This window comes from Sorex fumeus, unplaced genomic scaffold (assembly GCF_029834395.1).
Source record: "Sorex fumeus unplaced genomic scaffold, SorFum_2.1 ptg000010l, whole genome shotgun sequence".
In the NCBI taxonomy this organism is placed as follows: Eukaryota; Metazoa; Chordata; class Mammalia; order Eulipotyphla; family Soricidae; genus Sorex; species Sorex fumeus.
This window is the reverse complement of record NW_026606067.1, coordinates 1,372,716-1,393,881: the sequence shown is the minus strand read 5'-3', so window position 1 is coordinate 1,393,881 and position 21,166 is coordinate 1,372,716. Positions and strand designations below refer to the sequence as shown.

The following is a 21,166-nucleotide window of genomic DNA, read 5'->3' as shown; positions in this document are numbered from 1 at the left end:
AATAGGAGATGTGTTCATATGTAAGTTAAAGGTCTAAAGTTGCTTTTGTGGGGGGTTGGTTTTTTGGCCCAGTGATGCTCGGGGGCTTACTCCTAACTCTGCTCTCAGGAATCACTCCTGGTGGGGCTTGGGGTACCATGTGAGGTGCCAGGGATCCAACCTGGGTCAGCTATATGCAAGGCAAATGCTCTACCCATTGTACTATTGCTCTGGCCTCAGGTCTACAACTTCTTCGAGGCATGGTAACATAATGAAAGATACATGTTCCTTCCTACATCCCAAAACATTCCTCCTGCTATAATGAGGAATACCTCAGATCATGAACAGCCTCGGGTATGTCAGTGTTCAAAGCTCTTCCTCTGGTCCACGGCTCCATTTTTATTTTTATTATTTATTTATTTATTTATTTACTTTTTGGGTCACACCCAGCGATGCTCCGGGGTTGGTTACTCCTGGCTCTGCACTCAGGAATTACTCCTGGTGGTGCTTGGGGGACCATATGGGATGCCCAAGTCAGCTGTGTGCAAGGCAAATACACTACCTGCTGTTCTATTGCTCCAGCCCCTCTTTGCATCTTCAGTTTATCCTTTTGAGATAACATTAGATTTACAAAAAAAAAAGAAAAAGTTTTAAATAGAGTTCATCATCCAGCTTTCCCATATGTAACCATCTTATATAACCATAAACCAGCAAAATGAAGTCCTTTACATTGGTTACAGTAACTAAACGGTAGACTTTAGTTGTATCATCAAGATTTCTTGTTTTGAGTTATACCCAGTGATGTCCAGGCTCTGCACTCAGAAATCACTCCTGATGGTGCTTGGGGAACCATATGAGATGCTGGAAATCAACCCTGGTCGGCCATGTGCAAGGCAAGCACCCTCCCTGCTGTATCCCTCCAGCCCCCTGCCTACTTTTAAGTACTCTTCTTAGCTGATGGACAAAAATATCACACTGGGTCGCTCCTATACTGCCTACCTAGCTCCCACTCACTGGCACAGAGGAGAAATGCAGAGAAGGAAGAAAACAGTGGCTTGGTGGCTTGCTCTATGTGGGAGGGCCTGACGGTCCCCACTGCATGCCTGGGGCCCACAAGGCGCCTGGGTCCAGTGTGACATTCTCTGCCGTTTGACACGTCACCTGATTTCCTCCTTACAGTTCCCTCATGAGCTGGGCATTATTATGCCTATTTTACAGAAGCAGACACCCCAAGGGATATGTCTCTCTTGGGGCAAGTTGCCACCGTGACATCCAGTCCTTCCTTGGAAGGAGTGGAGCCACAGAGTGTAGCCTGTGGGGTCCTCTAGAGGATGAACGTGGGGACAGGGAGTACCAAACCAAACCAGCCCTCTGACCTCTTTCAGGAAGTGGTCCCCCAAGAAAACGCCTCATTTAGCTTTCACATGCTGGGACGGTTCCTGCAGCAGTCTGGCCTCCCAGAGGCCCCTGTCCTGCTCTTCCTGCTCTTTCCCTAGAGTGAACTCAGACGCCCTATCCAGAGTGGCTCAGAGGACGCCTGCACCTTTCTGTCTCACACTCCTAGAACTGCCTCAACTATTCCTTTCCCAGTGGAGGCCCAAATTACTATTAATTTGGTTTTGGGGCCACACCTGGAGGTGCTCAGGACTTACTTCTGGCTCTGCACGTAGTGATCCCTCCTGGCAGGGCTTAGGGGACCACACTGGGTGCTGGGGATCCCACCCGGTCAGCTGCTTGCATGACAAGTACCTTACCTCTTATATTATCTGTGGCCTCCAAATTATTTTATGTACATCTCTTTTCACAATGTTCAGAACATTGTACTTACAACTCACTCCCTTCCCAGAACTCCTAGTACCTTGTTTTGCTCACCCTTCTCCCAGAATAATCTAATCTGCTGAGAGTAGATGAGACATGCAATTAAAAGCTTCCAACCAGACTTCCTTCTCTGAGAACTTCCCCCAGTCGGCCAGGGCAGGATACCTTTTCTCTTAAGAAACTTGCTTTGGGGGCTGGAGCAATAGCACATCGGGTAGGGTGTTTGCCTTGCACACGGCCGACCCGGGTTCAATTCCCAGCATCCCATATGGTCCCCCGAGCACTGCCAGGAGTAATTCCTGAGTGCAGAGCCAGAAGTAACCCCTGTGCATCGCTGGGTGTGACTCAAAAAGCAAAAAAAAAAAAAAAAAAAAAATCTTGCTTTGTCTTTAGACCAAGTCATAGCACACGGGGCAGGGTGTGGACCTTGCAGACTTGGGTTCCAAACCCAAGTTGGCATCCCATATGGTCCTCCTGAACCCACCAGAAATGATCCCTGCACACAGAGCCAGGAGTACGCCCTGAGAAAGCCTCCGGACCCAGAAAGAAGCTATCTTTGCAGGTGGCCAAATAGTCTGGCAGAGAGAGAGAGAGAGAACGGGACTGCATCATTTACGAGGGACCCAATTCGATCCCCGACCCAAATCCCTGCAGCTAGAAGAGCCAGGCCTGAACAGCCAGGCTGGTCCCAAAGCCAAGGAGCTCAGCGCCGCGCAGATATTCCTGCAGTCGGGTGGCAGGGCGGTCTTGGGGGCGGGGCTACATCGGGAGCGAGCCGGATCATATAGGGGGCGGAGCTACCCCGGAGGCGGGGCGGTGTGGGAAAAGAGCCATCACGGAGGCGGGGCTAGACGAAAGAGGAGGGGCGGGGAGATCTCGAGGGCGGGGCCCCTCCGCGAGGGGCGGGGCCTCCCTGAACGGAACGGGGCCCTTCCGCGCGGGGCGGGGCCTCCCTGAGCGGGGCGGGACCTCCCTGCGCACAGAGGGGCGGGGCCGCCCTGCGCGCCGCGGCGCCGGCCCGGCCGGCAGGTTATTCCGCTGCGAGCCATGGCGAGCGACGGGCCTGCGAGTTCCTCCCGCGCTACCTCCCGGCCGCTGCACTCGGCGCAGGCGGAGGACGTGGCGACGGCTTCGAGCTTCCGAGCTTTCGAGCTGCTGCACTTGCACCTGGACCTGCACGTGGAGTTCGGGCCGCCGGGGCCCGGCGCCGGGAGCCGTTGCCTGCGCGGCCGGGCCGTGATGGACCTGCGCTGCCTGATGCCCCTGGGCTCCTCTGAGCTCCGGCTAGACTCGCACCCATGCCTCGCGGTGACGGCCGCGGAGCTGCGGCGGTCGGGCGCCGAGGACCTGCCCTGGGAGCCGGTGCCCTTCCGCACGGAGCCCTTCGCGCGCTACGGCCAGGCCCTGTGCATGGACTTCCCGCAGCCCTGCGCCGCCCGCGAGCGCGTCCAGCTGCAGCTGACCTACACCGTCGGGGAGGGACCCGGGGTGAGTGCGCGGGGGTCTGGGCGCCCGGCGTCCCCGTCTGGCCAGCTGCTCGCGCCTTCGGACCCGCGTAGCCCCGGGCCTTGCACCTCTTAGCCCGCCCTCCTCCCCCCTGCCGCGCAGGGCCGGTCCTTCTCTCCACATCCCCCAGGCCTCCCGACCGCCAGCTGTTCCCAAGTGGAACCGAGATTGGCCCGGAGTTCCCGGTCCGTGGGGACCCCCGCCCTCTGCTCCCGCCGGCTGCCCCGGGCGCCCTCTCTGATGAGCCTGATGGGACTGGCCCTGTGTTCTGGCCGGCTTCGCCCGCAGCAGGTTGAAACAGCCCGGAAAACCTGATTGCTCTTGCTTTCCTGCTCTGAAGTCCCGGCCCTGATTGATGGTCGTAATCCGGGCGAACTCTCCTGCATCTCCACTTACCTTCTCTGTGTTGGTTAACTCAGAAATCTGACCATCTGGGGGGCGGGGGAGGCTCAGCCCAGGGGTCTCGGTCAGTCGTTGCTGGTTGCCTCCCAGACAGGATGTGGTACTGGGGGTCCCCATGTGTCCTCCCCCCCACCCAGGGCTGTGATGGACGCTGCTTCCAGGGCTGCCAGTTCTCCTTTTGCTCTTAGAACTGGTTTGAAGGGCCAGAATTAGTGACCCTTTGGGAACTTGTTTCAAAAGCGAAAGCTAGGCGGCCTGGGAGACAGCTCACAGGGCAGGACCTTACAGGGTGCCCCTCAGCCCCCAGCGCTGTCCAGAGTGACCCCTGAACACAGTCAGGTGGTGTGCCTGTGCAAAAGTGGGCGTGGTGACCAAACGAGTTTTTGGGTTGTTTTTTTTTTTTTTTAAGAATAGAGAGTTCAGAACCATGGAAAGGAATCCGACAAAAGGAAAGCACAGGGCTTGAGGGTTGACACAACAGCCTGTGAGTGGGTTTGGCTGCGGGTTTGGGGAAAGGAACTCCAAGTTGGCCAGGCAGCTGGAACAGTCCAGCCTCTCTGACTCTGTGCTAAAAGCAGCTGCTGACAGGAACAATGAACGCTGGATGCGCCCCTTGAAGACCAGGCAGGGCCTGGCTAGGTACAGATGCCCTTTGCACCTTGAAAGTTACCTGAGCACAGGTTCTGCCTTCCAGCACACCTGACCTTTGGTCTCTGTCCTGAGCTCTGCCTACTGCCCAGCTCCTTCACTTTTCCATCAGGTCATCAAAAAAAAAAAAAAATCAAAAGCAGACAAGAGTCCGAGAGATAGTACAGCAGGCACATTTCCCTTACACAAGGCAATCCGGGTTTGATCCTTGACATTACATATGTTCCCCCAGTACCCCTGGGGTGCTAGGAATAAGCCATGGGCACTGCTGGGTGTGGCCCCATAACCCAAAAAACGAAACAGAAACTCAGAGATGATGAGTAAGAAATTATGGAGGAGGGAATGGTGGCCAGTATTTAATAGGACCTGCCACTAGTTTCTGCCTGCAGAAGTGAAAAGAGTTATCTCTATGACTAGTATACATGTGTACACCTGCTACAGTGCCTGGAACCTCATGGGTGTTCTGTATTGGGTCTTATTGTCAATGCAGTAATTTTTGAAGGGGGAAACACCCAGCAATGCTTGGGGCTTACTCCTGGCCTTGCTCTCAGGGATCACTTCTGGTGGCCTCAGGGAACCATTTGGGGGTCAGAGGGAGGGCAATAGTACAGCAGGTAGCTTGTTTGCCTTGCACAAGACAGACTGTGGTTCCATCCGTGTTGCTGGGGATTGAACCTGGGACTTCACATGTAAGGCATGTGCTCTACCACTTGAAGTCTATCCCTACCCACTGTAGGATTTACTTTTCAAAAAAAGCAGCGGATGCACAGGAACACGGAACAGCCAGTACCACGTTCCTCCTGTAAGCCACAGAAGCATCCTTGGCTCCTTGGCACTTACAAGCTTGATACACTTGTCACAGTGAAGGGCCCCCTAGCTCTGCATTGCTCCTGACTAGTCCAGAGCCTTTTCCGGTTCCCTTTTCCAGGATCCCATACGGAAGCTGGCAGTGTGTTTGTTTAGTGTTCCCGGGAGGTGGTGCTCGCTGGGAGGTGCATTCCTGGCTGTGACGCTAACCCTCTTGTAGTTTTGGTCTCCTTGGGACTCGCACACTTGAGTTTCAGCTGTTGCCAGGGGTTGTGGCCCCCTGGCTCCCAAAGAGCAGAGTGGATACCGAATGCAGGGGCTTGGGCAGGGAGTGCAAGGCCCATGCCTGCAAGGCAGGAACGTTTGCTCCCGAGGCGTCTCTCCCAGGCCCAGGGGTTGTGTTATGGTGGTCCAGTGCTCTGGCCCCGCTGTGCACCAGCTCTGGAGCTGGCGGTCGTTCTAGGGAGGCCATGCGGTGCCAGGGATCGAACTCAGGGCCTCACGCGTACTCTCTCCCCTGGCAACCATCTCCCAGCCTCACTGGCTAGGCCATGTTAGTTTCAATTTGTTTTTGATTTATTTGTGGGGAGGGTATCCCCAGTGGTGTTCAGAGGTCATGTGGTCGGGGTCCTGGGAGTCAAAGGGGCCTGTGCACACCCTACTGCCTTCAATTTGTTTTGTTTTTGCTTTTTGGGTCACACCCGGCAATGCACAGGGGTTACTCCTGGCTCTGCACTCAGGAATTACTCCCGACAGTGATGGGGGACCATATGGGATGCTGGGAATCGAACCTGGGTCAGCCGCATGCAAGGCAAACGCCCTACCCTCTGTGCTATCACTCCAGCCCCCCTACTTCCTTTGAACCGTCTCTAGAGTCCAGGTAGAAATGGACTTTTTTTTTAGATGAGCTATTTTAGGCTCACAGCAGAATTGCATGGGAACTCAGGTAAAATCCATTTTGTGACAGCTGATTGAGGGCTCTTGTATTGACGTGCTGTGACTCCAGATGTTGGCCTGTGAGGTGGAGCTGTGGTTTTGTCCACTGAGCTGTCCTTCTGCCCCCACCCAACCCCCCCACCCCAGTTGTGTCACATTCTTGGGAAAAAGACTCATTTCATCTTGCAAACGCAAGTTTTGATTTTTTAATTTTTTTTTTTGCTTTTTGGGTCACACCCGGCGAAGCACAGGGGTTATTCCTGGCTCATGCACTCAGGAATTACTCCTGGCGGTGCTCGGGGGAACATATGGGATGCTGGGAATTGAACCCAAGTCGGTCAGCTGCATGCAAGGCAAACACCTTACCCGCTGTGCTATCGCTTCAGCCCCAACAAGTTTTGATTTTTAATTGTTTGTTTTGCTTTTGTTTTGTGTCATTCCTTTGGGCCACACCCCATGTGCTCAGAGCTTACTCCTGGCTCTGTGTTCAGGCCTCCTGGGAGGGCTTCAGAGACTGACTGACCATGCGCGGTTCCAGGGACTGAGCCCCGGCCAGCCACACTCAGGGCAAGTGCCTTAACCCCTGTCCCATCTCGCCAGCTCCTTTTTCTAAATTCTAAATGACCATCTGCTGACTTGCCCTGCTCCCCTCTGCACACTCCCATCCCTAGTTTTATGTCTGATTCTGCTGTACGAGAACATTTCGCTCTGGGCTGAAATGGAGTTTGTGGGCTAGAGAGATGGGTCAGTGGTGGAGTACGTGCTTTAAAAAGCAGGAGGCTTCGGGTTGATCCCTGGCACTGCCTGGTCCTGCAACCCCCAAGTACCACTGGTGCGTCCCCAAAAACAGAGAATTGGATTTGTAGTAAGTGTTTCTGACTTAGCTTTGATTGAGCTAATAGAGTGCAACAGAAAATTAAAGCTGAAGTCTCAGAGCCAGAGAGATAGAAAGTACAGTGGGTTGAACACTTGCCCTGCGTATGACCAAGCCGGGTTCAGTCCCCAGCATCTCATATGATTCTCTGAGCACCACCAGGAGTGATCCCTGAGCTAAGTCAGGAGTAAGCCCTGAGCGCCATCAGCGTGGCCCCAAAACAAAACTAAACAAAACCAAAAAAAAAAAAACTGGATGAACCCTAAAAAGATCCAAAAACCCAAAACTAATGCCTCCAAATAGAAAATACATTTATTCCGTAAGGGTGCATCTGGGGCTTGGAGAGCCTGGGGGCACCGCGGCTTCTCCCAGCTCTGATTCTGCTTTGCTGGGCCTGCGTTCCGGCTGTCTTCATGCCTGTTGATGAGACGTGCCTTTGGTGGGAACAGGAGAGAGGTCAGAGGCCAGCTGGGCGTTTTTTTTTTTTTTTCATGTAGGAGTACTGCTATTTATTCAGCCACTGATTAGCTGATTGAATTGTGCATGAACTCCACCTTCTTTTTTTTCCATTTTTTATAATTTTATTTATTTATTTTGCTTTTTTTGGGTCACACCTGGCGATGCACAGGGGTTACTCCTGGCTCCGCACTCAGGAGTTACTCGCGGCGCTCAGGGGACCATATGGGATGCTGGGAACTGAACCCCGGTCGGCCGCATGCAAGGCAAATGCCCTACCCGCTGTGCTATCTCTCCAGCCCCTATAATTTTATTTATTGAATCACTGTGAGAGCAGTTACAAAACTTTCGGGTCTAAGTCTCGGTCGTACAGTGAAACACCCATACCTTCACCAGTGCCCATTCTCCACCGCCAACAACCCCAGTATACCCCCATCCCACACCCTCCCCCTACCTGTAGGGCAGATGATTTCCATACTACTCTCTCTCTACTTTGATCACATTCACTATTTTGACACCAGACCCACCATTATTATTTGAGATTTTACCCCAAGACTCAGATCTGCTGAAAAGGCAACAGTAGACGATTTGTTTTCTATTGCTGGTTATGAATAACATATGATGTCGCGTGGCTGCAATAGTGGCCGAGCGATTTTGAAATTCCGAAATTTTAACACTTAAATCTGGAGGGATTTCTGCCAAAACCTGCTGGGTTCTGAGATTTGCTCCTGAGTCTTTGGGATCATGGCTGTTAAGCAGCTTGATCATGAGCCAGAAAGGCCGTTCGTGGGTGATGACTTGGGGTCTTGTTGGGGTGGGGAGGATAGGACCGGCTCCACCCCCATCCCATGAGGCCCTGCATGTCTCGTCCCTGCGGGCCCAAACCTGACTGTCCAATGGCCTCTGGAGGATGACGGCCACCGAGCCGCCAGGCGAAAGCAGGCAGAGGGACAACACCCTTTCCCCCTGGGGTGGCCCAGCGACAGTAACCTACTGCATGGTTCCGGACGCATTTCTGCCAAAAGCCGCTGGGTTTCGAGATTTGTTTCTGAGTCTCTGGGATCATGGCCGTTAAGCAGCTTGATCAGGAGCCAGAGAGGCTGTTTGTGGGTGATGACTTGAGGTCTCGCTGGGGTGGGGAGGAAAGGACCGGCTCCACCCCCATCCCGTGAGGCCCAACATGTCTCGTCACTGCGGACTTAAACGTAACTGTCCAGTGGCCTCTGGAGGATCAGCTGGGCTGTTTTGAGACGTGCAGAGACATGCAGGAGGCTACAGTGAGGAAGGACCCTGCGGGGGAGGGGGGGCGGGAAGGAGTGGTCAGCCCTGAGAAGGGGGCAGGGGTCTAATGCCCAGAAGCGCAGCCGGCAGGGGCAGGCACGCGTGGACTGCCTGAAACCCTCCTCCCACGCTCGCTAGCCATTTCCCCCCTGCTTGGGTCGGGGAGGGGTGCAGGGTGTGAGCTCTGCACTGTCCTGCCCTTCCCTTAGGTTTGCTGGCTGACTCCCGAGCAGACGGCGGGAAAGAAGAAGCCCTTCGTGTACACGCAGGGTCAGGCTGTTCTGAACCGGGCCTTCTTCCCCTGCTTCGACACCCCGGCAATGAAGTTCACATACTCGGCTCAGGTCCAGGTGAGCGTGCCGCGGCTCGGAAACTGGGTTTGTGCTGACGCCCAGCCGCCACATGGGCGTGCCACTCCCCTCGTCTGGCCTAGGTTCAGCTCCTGGAAATGTCTTTGCTTCCCAAGAGGGAGTCAGGTCTCCGTGTCACCATGGGCAGGCGGGAAGGCTGCTTGCCGCCCCCTGGGGCCATGGTCCCAGCTCGCTCCATCGCTCTCTGTTGCCAGGTCCCCGAGGGCTTCACCGCTGTGATGAGTGCCGATACCTGGGAGACGAAAGGGCCCGGCAAGTTCTTCTTCCAGATGAGCCGGCCCATCCCCTCCTACCTGATAGCCTTGGCCGTCGGAGACCTGGTTTCGGCGGAAGTTGGGCCCAGGTAGGAGATAGCCCATTGCCAAGGTTGACTCTGGCTTTGCAGCCGGCCGGAGGCCTCTGACCGTTACCTGCTGCTGTGGTTCTGAGGCAGCTGAGCAGAGACATACACAGCAGGATGGAGTGGGCGGAGCTCATGTTTTTTCTCCCTCTCTTTCTCCCCCTCTCCCTCTCTCTCCTCCTTCTCTCTCTCTCTTTCTTTTCCTCTCTGTCCCTCTCTTTCCCTTTCTTTTTTTTTGGGGTGAGGGGTCACACCCAGCGATGCTCAGGGGTTGCTCCTGGCTCTGCACTCAGGAATTACTCCTAGCGGTGCTCAGGGAACCATATGGGATGCTGGGAATCGAACCTGGTTCGGCCACGTGCAAGGCAAACGCCCTACCCGCTGTGCTATTACTCCAGCCCCTCTTTCCCTTTCTCTCCCCACTTCTCTTCCCCCTCTGGCCCCTCTCTCTGCTTCCCTCCAGCATCACTAGCACAGTAGCAGCTGCTGTGGCCCAGCTGTCACTTAGCCTAGGACTGAGATTCGAGCTCAGGCACCAACTTGAGAAGCTGACCTTTTGGTTGGTTTTTGTTTTTGTTTTGTTTTGTTTTGGGGGCCACACCTGGCAGTGCTCAGGGCTTACTCCTGGCTTGGCATCTTGCCTGGCAGGGACGGGAGGCCCCTGGGGGGTGTCAGGGATGGAATCCAGGGTGACCAGGTGCAAGGCCAGCAAGCGTCTCCCGGCTGTGCTGGCTCCCAGGCCTGGAAGGTGGAGCAGGCAGCGCTTGATTGGTCTCTCCAAGTTCCAAATCTCCTTCTGGCCATAAGCTCGCATAGCGAAACTGTTTGCACCCCATCTCCCCAGGACTGCTTAATTCCTCTAAGCAACTTTGCCCTCACTGTTTTGCCCCAGAAGGAGTAGAAGTTCCTGTTTGCTTTCCTCCAGGTGCAGAAACCTGAACCTCAGTGGCAGAGAGAGACCCCGTGGCTGGGGCTCGTGCAGCTCTGAGGGACTGGCAGGGTGTCTGGCACGGGAGCTTGGTCAGGAGTGCCACTGTCCCTTGCCTGGTAATGCCATTTCCATCCTGAAGGGCAGGCGGGAGCAAAGGTCAGAGCCACCTCACCCAGGCCCCCACCCTTTCTTCTTTCCTTGGCAGCTGCATTTCCCGCCTCAGAGCCCCCCTCAGCCCAGTGCAGGGCTCTGTCTACGTCCGGGGTCAGAGGGAAGGAGAGAGGACCCATGCCCCCACCCCCGGGCCCTCCTACTCTAAGCACTGCCAGCCTCGGAAGACAAGGCAGCCTCCTTCCAGCAGGGTGTCCAATGGACAGTGGAGTGGGGGGAGGTCAGTGCCCCCAGAATGCCAACCTGGCAGTGGGCGGGAAGACAAGTGAAAAGGAAGGGGCTGGAGCGATAGCACAGCGGGCAGGGCGTTTGCCTTGCACACAGCCGACCCGGGTTCAATACCAGCATCCCATACGGTCCCCTGAGCACCACCAGGAGAGATTCCTGAGTGCAGAGCCAGGAGTAACCCCTGTGCATCGCTGGGTGTGATCCAAAAAGCAAAAGCAAAAAAGAAGACAGGTGAGAAGGAATGCATCACATGCATCACTGAGTGTTCGCTCTCCTAAGGCTGGGTTTGGAATTGCAGCGGGAAGGCAGACAACGGTCACTTCTAAACACACTGGGCACTGGTGATTTGTTTTGCTTTTGCTTTTGGTTTGGGGCTGTACCCAGTGGCGCTCGGGGTTTACTCCTGGCTCTGCGTTCAGGAGTGACCCCTGACAGTGTTCACAGGACCAGATGTGGTGCTGGGGATCGAACCTGGGTCAGCCTCAGGCAAGGCAAGTAGCCAGACCCCTGTCGTGTCTCTCTCTGGCCCCTGGACACTGCTGATTTATTTTAAAATTAGCTCCATGATCAAATGACAGCACCGGAGGTGACGATGCCATTTGACCAGGGAGGAGGCGCCGCAGCCCTCCACCCAGGACAGTCCCCCCATCCTAAGCTCTTATGGGGGCGTATTAGAGAGGAGGGTCTGCGGCCCCTGTTGCAGGGAGGCAGGGGCTTGGCAGAGGTGTTCTAGCAGAGAGAGATGCCTCACCGTTGGCTCCCTTTTGGGCCAAGCCTCTCCCTTACACGGTGCCAGCATCACGGGGCCACCTGCAGGCAGGCCAACGGGCAGTGATGGAGTGGCTGGTGCCTGCCCCCGGCTGGCTGGCAGGGGCTGGGATTTGAATCCAAGTGTTTCTGTTGCTCTCCTCGGCTGTGGACACAAGACACAGGTGGAGACCCTGATGGCGTGCCACGGGCTGCCATGTTCTCTCTTTCTCTGAGGAGGCTGAGGCTCCCCGGCTCGGTACCCTCTGGCATTGGCACTGCACTCCTGCAGGGGTGCCCCGTGACCTGGCGTGGTTGCTGGGCGGGTGCGCCCCTTCCCTTCACTGTGCGTCCCCGCCCTTCCTTCCAGGAGCCGCGTGTGGGCCGAGCCCTGCCTGATCCAGGCTGCCAAGGACGAGTATGACGGGGTGATTGAAGAGTTTCTGGCAGCCGGAGAGAAGCTTTTCGGACCCTACGTGTGGGGACGGTGAGGTGTCGCCCCCCAGAAGTGGAGCCGAGAAGGAAGGTGGCAGGCAGGGGGCAGGCAGGCCTTGTTCACAGTCACTGAGGGGGGACCCGGGAGAGGGGAGCCCCCGCCATGGGATCAGAGGCGCCCAGAAGCAGCTGCACTTGGAGATGGGACCTCACACCCCTTTGTCACCCACTCTCCCTGTCACCCCACGCCCCCGCCACCCCCACATCCCCCACATCCACTGCCACCCCATCACCCCACACCCCCTGTCGCCCAGCTCCCCTGGTCCCTTTCATGTTCGCAGACCTCAGGTTCCTTGGTGGTTCTCTGCCCAGCCCTTCCGGTCCCTGACAACGGCTCCCATTGAGCTCTCTCCCCGCTCCATGGCGGGGAGCTGACAGGCCCCCCAGGTCCTGCCCAGCAGAGTGGGAGTTGGGGGTTCGAGAGAGGAAGGGCCTCACGGGGCCAGGTCCCGCAGGGGAGGGGAGCCTGGCTTCTGGCTGAGCCCCTCCCCCCTTTCTTGGCAGGTATGACGTGCTCTTCATGCCACCGTCCTTCCCATTTGGAGGGATGGAGAACCCTTGTCTGACCTTTGTCACCCCCTGCCTGCTGGCGGGGGACCGCTCCTTGGCCGACGTCATTATCCACGAAATCTCCCACAGCTGGTTTGGGAACCTGGTCACCAATGCCAATTGGAGCGAGTTCTGGCTGAACGAGGGCTTCACCATGTATGCCCAGAGGAGAATCTCCACCACCCTCTTCGGTGAGTCACGTGTGCCACTCTGGCCTGGGCCTCCCCCCCACCCCGCCCGAGCCTGGCTGTGCCCAGGGTGCTTCAGCAGGGAGGTGTACGGAGGGAAGGGGCGTCCTTGGCAACAACAGCATCTCCAGAGCACCAGGCTTGGCCTTAAGACTATGTTTTGCCTATTCCTAACTCAGAAAGGCCACCAAAGGCCAGATAGCGCAGGGGTCACAGCACTGGGCTGGCATCCCTGGCCCCACTTGAGTCCCTAGTACCATGTATAGACCCTTGACGGCCTTGAGTGACCAGGATCACTCCTGAGCAGAGAGTAAGGAACAGCCCCTGAACATTGCTGAGGTATGGCCCCAAAGCAATAACCAAACAGGCCATGGAGACCGTCATGAGGCCCAGTTCCGTATCACTGCGCCCAGTGAATGAGCAGGGCTTGGGCCCAGAGGGTCTCAGGAAAGGCGTGTGGACGGAATGAGCCAGTCGGGCAACTCAGTGTGACAGACCCTCTCTGGCCCTTCACTCGGCTCCCACATGGCTGCATGCTACCAGATGCCTTAAGGAAGAGCCTCACTGAACTGTGTCTCGGCATCCCAGGGAGTCAGGCAGGGTTGGCCCCTTCTGTCCTGTTCTGTACCATGTCCCTGTAACTTTGTAAGAGGAGGGTTCAGGCCCCTGTGCAAAGCAGCCCAGAACTTTTTATTTTTTTAATGTGGGAGTATTGCTATTTATTCAGCCATTGACTAGGCTGATTGAATTGGGCATGAACTCCACCTTACTTTTTTTTTTCCCCTTTTTATAAATTTATTGAATCACCATGAGAGCAGTTACAAAGCTTTCAGGTTTAAGTCTCGGTCATACAATGATGGAACACCCGTCCCTTCACCAGTGCCCATTCTCCACCACCAAAAACCCCAGAAGATTTCCACATTACTCTCTCTCTACTTTGATTACATTGAATATTGCGACACCAGACCCACCATTATTATTTGGGATTTTGCCCCAACACTCAGATCTGCTGAAAAGGCAACCGTAGACAATTTGTTTTCTATTGCTGGTTATGAATAACATATGATGTTGCACAGCCTCAGTAGGGGCCATGCAATTTTGGAATTCCAAAATTTTAATAATTAAATCTGGAGGGATTTCTGCCAAAACCTGCTGGGTTCTGAGATTTGTTCCTTAGTCTCTGGGATCATGGCCATTAAGCAGCTTGATCAGGAGCCAGAAAGGCTGTTCGTGGGTGGCGACTCAGGATCTCACTGGGGTGGGGAGGAAAGGGCCAGCTCCACCCCCATCCCGTGAGGCCCTGCGTGTCTCATCAGTGCGGGCCCAAACCTGATTGTCCAGTGGCCTCTGGAGGATGGCAGCCTCTGAGCTACCAGGGGGAACAGGCCAAGGCACAAAACCTATTCCCATCTGGGGTGGCCCAGCGCCGGTAACCTACTGCGGGGACTGGATGCATTTCTGCCAAAAGCTCCAGCCCAGAATTTTGACCTGTGCCCTGCTCTGCTTTTAAAATACATTCCCCCCCCAAAAAAAAAAACAATAATAATAAAATACATTCCCAGCATTGTCATTATTGATGACCCGCAGTATAGCAGGTGTTTTAAGAAATATTTTTGGAGGGGCCACAGCGATAACACAGCAGGTAGGACATTTGCCTTGCACACGGGCAATCCAAGTTCGGTCCCCGGCACCCCATAGGGTTCCCTAAGTGCAGAGCCAGGAGTTAGCCCTGAGCACAAAACATACAAAGATATATTTGGAAGGTGCAGGTGAGCAAATAGAGCATGTAGGGCACTTGCCTTTGATACCCAGTGCCACATATCGTCCCACCAGGAGTAAGCACTGAGCACGACCGGGTGTGACACCCCTCCAGAAACGAAAAACAAAAGTGCATGTCCAATTTAAAGATATGCAATAGATCAGAGAGATAGGACAGGGCTTGCCTTACATGCTGCTGATCCTAGTTTGATCTCCAGCATCCCTGAGCACCTCTAGGAGTGATCCCCGAACACAGAGACTAGAGTAAAGCCTGAGCACCACTGGGTGTGGGCCCAAATGAAAACATGCATATGTATGTATAATATTTAGCCCCCTCCCCCTCTCCCAATTTGGATCCTGGCACTGCATGTGGTCCCCTGAGCACTGCCAGGGACCCTTCCTGATGACAGAGCCAGGAATAGTCTCTGAACATGGTTGGGATGTCCCATCTCCTATAATATTTGGGGCCTGGGCGAGACTCCAGGGGCTGGAGTGCTTGTCTGGCATGCAGAGGCCCCTGGTTCCATTCCTGGCACCACCTGGTCCCCTGAACCCTGCTTGGCAGGTTAAAAAAAAAAAAAGACATTGATGAGGAAAGTCGGTGTCAGAGGGAGATGAGCGATTCCCCCTGTCTGTGTGTGTGGATGAGACAGGCCCCCTCGGTACCCAGCACCCCTGGGCTGAGTCCCCTGTCTCGCATGAAAGCCATGTGGCAGCGTTCTTCCCCCTGGCCACCAGGGTGCAGCACAGCCCCTTGTGTCGGGAGCACCCACCACCCTTGCTTTCTCCCTGCTGCAGGGGCGGCGTACACCTGCTTGGAAGCGGCCACAGGGCGGGCTCTGCTCCGGCAGCACATGGACGTCACAGGAGAGGAGCACCCACTCAACAAGCTCCGGGTGAAGATCGAACCAGGTCCAGGAGCGCCTCCACCCCAGACCCCTCCCTGGAAAACACAACTTGGGCCCCTGTCAGTGGGGTGATTGGCTGACCAGTGTCCATGGGCCTCTCCCCAGAGGGAGGCGCTGCCCTGAGCTCCTGGAGCCACTCCTGGCCCCTGGCCAGGGCCCTTCAGCCAGCCAGGGCATCTCTTGTTGACCATGTCCCATGGCTCTGCCTTTGGGTGGTTCTAGATCATTCTCAGCGAGCCCCTTGCCCTTTTTTGTTGTTGTTGTTGAGGGGCTGTTGTGGTGCCCACACCAGTGTCCAGCAATCTATGGACATGCAGAGCAACTGGCTCTGTCACTTGTTTCTGTCTGTATAATGTTTTCTTTCAGTTCGATCTGACTAATCAGACCCGTAGTCACGGGAGCTCAGACCAGATCTCAGGCCCCTTGATGCCATGGACTATGAAAACGACCTTCCTGTGGTCTGACCATGGGCCTCTCCCTGGTCCAGGGTGTTTGCTGTCCGGGGCAGGAGGGGGCGTGGATGGGCAGTGCCAGCTGAGGCCAGGCCCTGCCCCGTCAGTTGATTTCAGGGTGACCTGTGCCTTCCCCCGTGTGCTTTCACCAGGTGTGGACCCAGACGACACCTACAACGAGACCCCCTATGAGAAAGGCTTCTGCTTCGTCTCTTACTTGGCCCACCTGGTGGGGGACCAGGGCCGCTTTGATGATTTTCTCAAGGTACAGTGGTGGTGGGTGGGGAGATCCACCCCAGCAGGGGGAGGTACTGAGAGCATCTGGGGGCGTCCAGGTGGGGGCAGGTCTGGGAATGGGGTTGGGGGGAGGAGCAGCCCTCTGGGACCCCACACCGCTGCAGCGTCTCCCCCGGCACAGGCCTACGTGGATGAATTCAAGTTCCAAAGTATCCTTGCTGATGACTTTCTGGAATTCTACTTGGACTATTTCCCGGAGCTGAAGAAAAAGAGAGTAGATTTACTTCCAGGTAAGCAGGCAGTTTGGCTGCTGCCCAGCGGGCTGGAGGGACTTTTCTGAATTGGACATTTGGAGGAACAGGGAGGTTTGTGGTCAGTGGCCTGCTGGGGTCCGGCTGAGGGCCCAACATGGACTTCTCTCTCCCTTCTGCTCCCCGACTCTCTTCCCATCTCCTGAGGTTCTCTTGCCCAGACACACACACCCCTCCCCCCCGGGGCCGGACCCCAAGGCAGAACCCCTGTACACACACCCCTACCCCTACCCCCTTGGGGCCGGACCCCAAGGCAGAACCCCTGTCTTGAAGCATGAAGGTGGGACCAGGGGCTGAAGACACACTGGGGGGGGGGGGGCGGGCCTGGCGTTGCGTGGTCTCTGGCACTGTGGGAAAGGTGGGAACAGACCCCATAGTGTGAAGTCGCCGCCTCCTGCCACCTTCTGAGTGGGGGCAAGTTCGTGGCTGGCCTTGGGGGCATCTCCTAGGAGAGGTGGGGGTGGCCTGGATGGGGCCACCACTGACCAGATCCCCACCACTATGAGCTAGGCGTGTCCGTCACGGGTTGGGGGAGACCAGCTCCCCAATCAGTGGGGTCAACCTGGCCGTGCCCACCGGTTGGAGATCTGCCATCTGGGCCGTGGCCTCTGTGACCCCACACTCCACATGTTGCAGTGCTGGGCTGAGTCCTGGTCTCACCATGCAGGGCACACGGGGCTTCTCTGCTGAGCTGCATCCCTGCACCCTCATGCTGAGCCCTTCGTGTGTCTTTGTGTCTCTAATGCTCACCACTGCCAGGGTCAGCAGGGCCGCCCGTGCCCATTTTGCAGATGAATGCAAAGTGCAGAGAGTCATAACTGCGTACCCATGGCCTCTCTGCTAGGGCATGGCAGAGCTGGCGGAGGACCCAGTAGCCAGGTTCCTCCTCTCCTCCCTCCCTCCCTCCTTTCCTTCCTCCCTCCCTCCCTCCCTTCTTCCCTCCCTCTCTCTCTCCTTCCCTCCCTCTCCTTCCTTCCTCCCTCCCTTCCTTCTTTCCTTCCTCCTCTCTTCCTTCCTTCCTTCCTTCCTTCCTTCCTTCCTTTCTTCCTTCCTTTCCTCCTTCCTTCCTTCCTTCCTTCCTTCCTTCCTTTCTTCCTTCCTTTCCTCCTTCCTCCCTTCCTTCTTTCCTCCCTCCCTCCCTTCTTCCTTCCTTCCTCCCTCCTTTCTCCCTTCCTTCCTTCGTTCGTTCCTTCCTTCCTTCCTTCCTCCCTTCCTTTCTCTCTCCCTCCCTCCCTTCTTCCTTCCTTCCTCCCTCCCTCCCTTCTTCCTTCCTTCCTCCCTCCTTTCTCCCTTCCTTCCTTCCTTCCTTCCTTCTTTCCTTCCTTCCTTTCTCCCTTTCTCCCTTCCTCCCTTCCTCCCTTCCCCCATTCCTCTCTCTTTTAGGGGCACCACACCTCACAGTGCTCAAGGGCTATTCCTATGTCTGTGGTCAGGAGTAGTCCCTGGCAGTGTTAAGGATCACATGTGGTTTCAGGGATTAAAATGTGCCATATGCAAGGCAAGCACCTTCCCGCTGTACCATCTCTCCGGCCCCCACCTTCACCCTGTAGTGGGGCAGCTCACCCCTGCCTGGACAGTCTAGGGTCCCCCACAGAGCCAGAGTGAGTCTAAGTCCCAGAGAGAACCCGGAGGGACGGGGCAGAGGGTCGCTGGCATCTCTCGGAGTGGCTTGCTCAAGTGACCGGCCATGCGTCTCTCCTGCTGCCCAGGTTTCGAGTTTGACAGGTGGCTGAACATCCCCGGCTGGCCCCCCTACCTCCCTGACCTCTCGGCCGGGGACTCTCTCATGGGCCCGGCGGAGGAGCTGGCCCAGCTGTGGGTGGCCCCAGAGCCCAACATGCAGGCCGTGGCGGCAGTGGACATCTCATCCTGGAGGACCTACCAGCTTGTCTACTTCCTGGATAAGATCCTGCAGGAGTCCCCGCTTCCTCCGGGTACGGTGCATGGTGCAGCCAGTGTGGGGAGCCAGACGGAGCCTCGGGAGGAGGGGTACAGTGTGCGAATTAGACCAGGGAGGCAGTGGTGGACAGACACAGGCCTTGGCAAGGACTGTCCTCGTGCTGAGGGTCCCTTGGGCCTGGGTTCTGCATCAGGGAAGGGTTTAATCCTCAGGATTACTCCATGCAATGGACATCGTGCCTGGCCACCCGGGCCCTGGAGAAGGAGGTGCCCAGAGGTGCCAGAGCTGGTGACGGGTGGCGCTGGGCCCCAGACCAGGCTCTTAAGCACCCCCGAAGCTGCTGCTCAGAAATGATATTCAACAGGCAGGTGCAATGCAGAAGCAGAAGCCCACAACATGCAGCAGGTGGCGCTGGGCAAATATGTGGCCAGGGAGAAGGTTCAAGGAGGTTGAGCATGTGGGCACCCCAGTTCATTCCCGGCACCGCATGGTCCCCTCCGCACCGCCAGGGGACACTGAGCACAGAGCTGGGTGCAGCTCAAAAACCAGAAAAATGAAAACGTGTTTGATGAGATATTCGGGGTTGGGGGTAAAGAGATAGTTCAGGGGTGAAGTGCACGCCAGCAGGCCCTGATTTAAATCCCTGGCACCACATCTGGTCCCCCAAGCATCACCAGGAATCACACTGAGCACAGAACCAGGAGCAGTTCCTGAGCACCAGTGTTGTGGGCCACTACTCTCCCCCCCACACACACACACACTAAACTTTTACTTTTTTTTTGCTTTTTGGGTCACACCTGGCGATGCACAGGGGTTACTCCTGGCGGTGCTCAGGGGACCATATGGGATGCTGGGAATTGAACCCGGGTCAGCTGCATGCAAGGCAAACACCCTACCTGCTGTGCTATTGCTCCAGCCCCTAAACTTTTACTTTTTAAAAAATGAAAAAGGGGTTGCTGGAGCGATTGTACAGCGGGTAGGGCATTTGCCTTGCATGCAGTCTACCTGGGTTCAATTTCCAGCATCCCATATGGTCCCCTGAGCACTGCCAGGAGTAATTCCTGAGTGCATGAGCCAGGAGTAACCCCTGTGCATCACTGGGTGTGACCCAAAAAGCAAAAAAAATTAAAAAATAGAAAAGGGGCCCACACCTAGCTGTGTTCAGGGCTTTCTCCTGGCTCTGTGCTCAGGTTCACTATTTGCAGGGCTCAGGGGACCATATGGGGTGCTGGGAGTTCAACCTGAGTATTCTCTTTCCAGCCCCTAAATTAAATAAAACCTAAAAAAGAAAAAGTTGCCTGAGCTGCTCCAGGTGCCCTAATCCAGGAGGAAGATGAGTCACAGGACTCACAAGTATTTGAAGAAGGGCCTTTGGCCCAAGGGCCCATGTGGGACTCAGACATGACCACGTGTGGGTGCCCCTGAGCTGGGACACTATGTGTGGCCTAGGTTTCGGTTCTCCTAGGCCTGCAGAGGGCCCCAGGGCAGACACAGGGTGCCCAGGTGGGATGCGTCTCTGTTCCTTGGGGTCCACCTCCAACGTGGAGCTGGGCCGTTTCTTCCACCAGGGAACGTGCGGAAGCTGGCCGAGACCTACCCACAGATCTCTGAGGCCCGCAACGCCGAGCTGCGGCTGCGATGGGGCAAGATAGTGCTCAAGAACGACCATCAGGAGGACTTCGGGAAGGTGAAGGCGTTCCTGCAGAGCCAGGTGGGCGGCCCTCATGGCAGCACCCGTGTCCGGTGATGGCCAGGCTGGGCCCGGCCGCCAGGACACTGACTCCCCACGCTGTCTTGCAGGGGAAGCAGAAGTACACGCTGCCACTGTACCATGCCATGATGCGCGGTAGTGCAGCCGCGCAGACCCTGGCCCACGAGATCTTCGCTGCCACCTCTGCCCAGCTCCACAGCAACGTGGTCAACTACGTGCAGCAGATCCTGGCGCCCAAGGGCAGCTAGACACCAGCGGGCACAGTACAGCTCGCTGCCAAGCCATCCCTGGGCCCCCCGGGGGCTCCCCAGGACTGCTGCAGGCTATGGGGGACCATTCTTCTCCCCCCTGCCTCCCTCTGCCAGAACCTGGGAAGAACAGAGCCAGTGAACTTTGTCTTTTTGCTGATCTCCAAGTACTATGCAAAGGGATGCAGCCTGCTTATTCTTTTTTGCAGGTTTCCTCCTTATTTTAATCAATATTTTTAAGTGACAAGTCGGAGTTGAATTTCTTCTTCACACCAGGTGTGTGTGCGCGTGTGCACGTGTGTGTGTGTGTGTGTGTGTTTTCCCCTTCTCTTGGAATAACTGATTTAGGGGGTCCCACACATGGTTGTGATGCTGATAGGGGCTGCACACTACTTGGTGCTGACCAGGAGTTACACATCTGGTGTGCACACCTGGCCTTGCATTCCTGACTCACACACCTGGCTCTCACACTTTTCGGTTTATTTAATTTTACCATTTAGTTACTATTTTATTACTATTACTATTCACTATTTAGCACCCAGTGGTACTCAGGGCTTTTTCCTGGACCTGGGATTACTCCTGGTATGGCTGCATGCTGGGCAGGTGACTAAACCCCTGCACAACCTTGCCTGTGCCCTGGAACTCCACACCTTCAGTGGCCCTGCTTGCTGGGACTCATGCCACGTGTCAGGGGTTTCTCTCTCTTTTTCTCTCTCTCTCTGGGGCTCTTGCAATGTGTCAGAGGTTTTCTCTCTCTCTTTTTTTTCTGCTTTTTTTTTGGGGGGTCACACCCGGCGATGCACAAGGGTTACTCCTGGCTCTGCACTCAGGAATCCTGGCAGTGCCCAGGGGACCATATGGGATGCTGGGACTTGAACCTGGGTTGGCCGCATGCAAGGCAAACGCCCTACCCT

The 21,166-nt window shown here is 56.0% G+C and overlaps 1 protein-coding gene across 1 annotated transcript; it reads left to right on the top strand.

Moving 5' to 3' along the window:
- Positions 1–2,818: 2,818 nt before the first annotated feature.
- RNPEP (arginyl aminopeptidase) lies at positions 2,819–20,388 on the top strand. The gene is made up of 11 exons (XM_056110616.1): positions 2,819–3,285; positions 8,917–9,057; positions 9,273–9,421; positions 11,866–11,982; positions 12,495–12,730; positions 15,284–15,397; positions 15,998–16,110; positions 16,264–16,372; positions 18,103–18,327; positions 19,862–20,004; positions 20,094–20,388. Exons 1-11 carry the CDS (start codon positions 2,845–2,847, stop codon positions 20,250–20,252), a joined length of 1,947 nt encoding a protein of 648 aa, XP_055966591.1. The 5' UTR covers positions 2,819–2,844; the 3' UTR covers positions 20,253–20,388.
- The last annotated feature ends 778 nt before the right edge of the window (positions 20,389–21,166 follow it).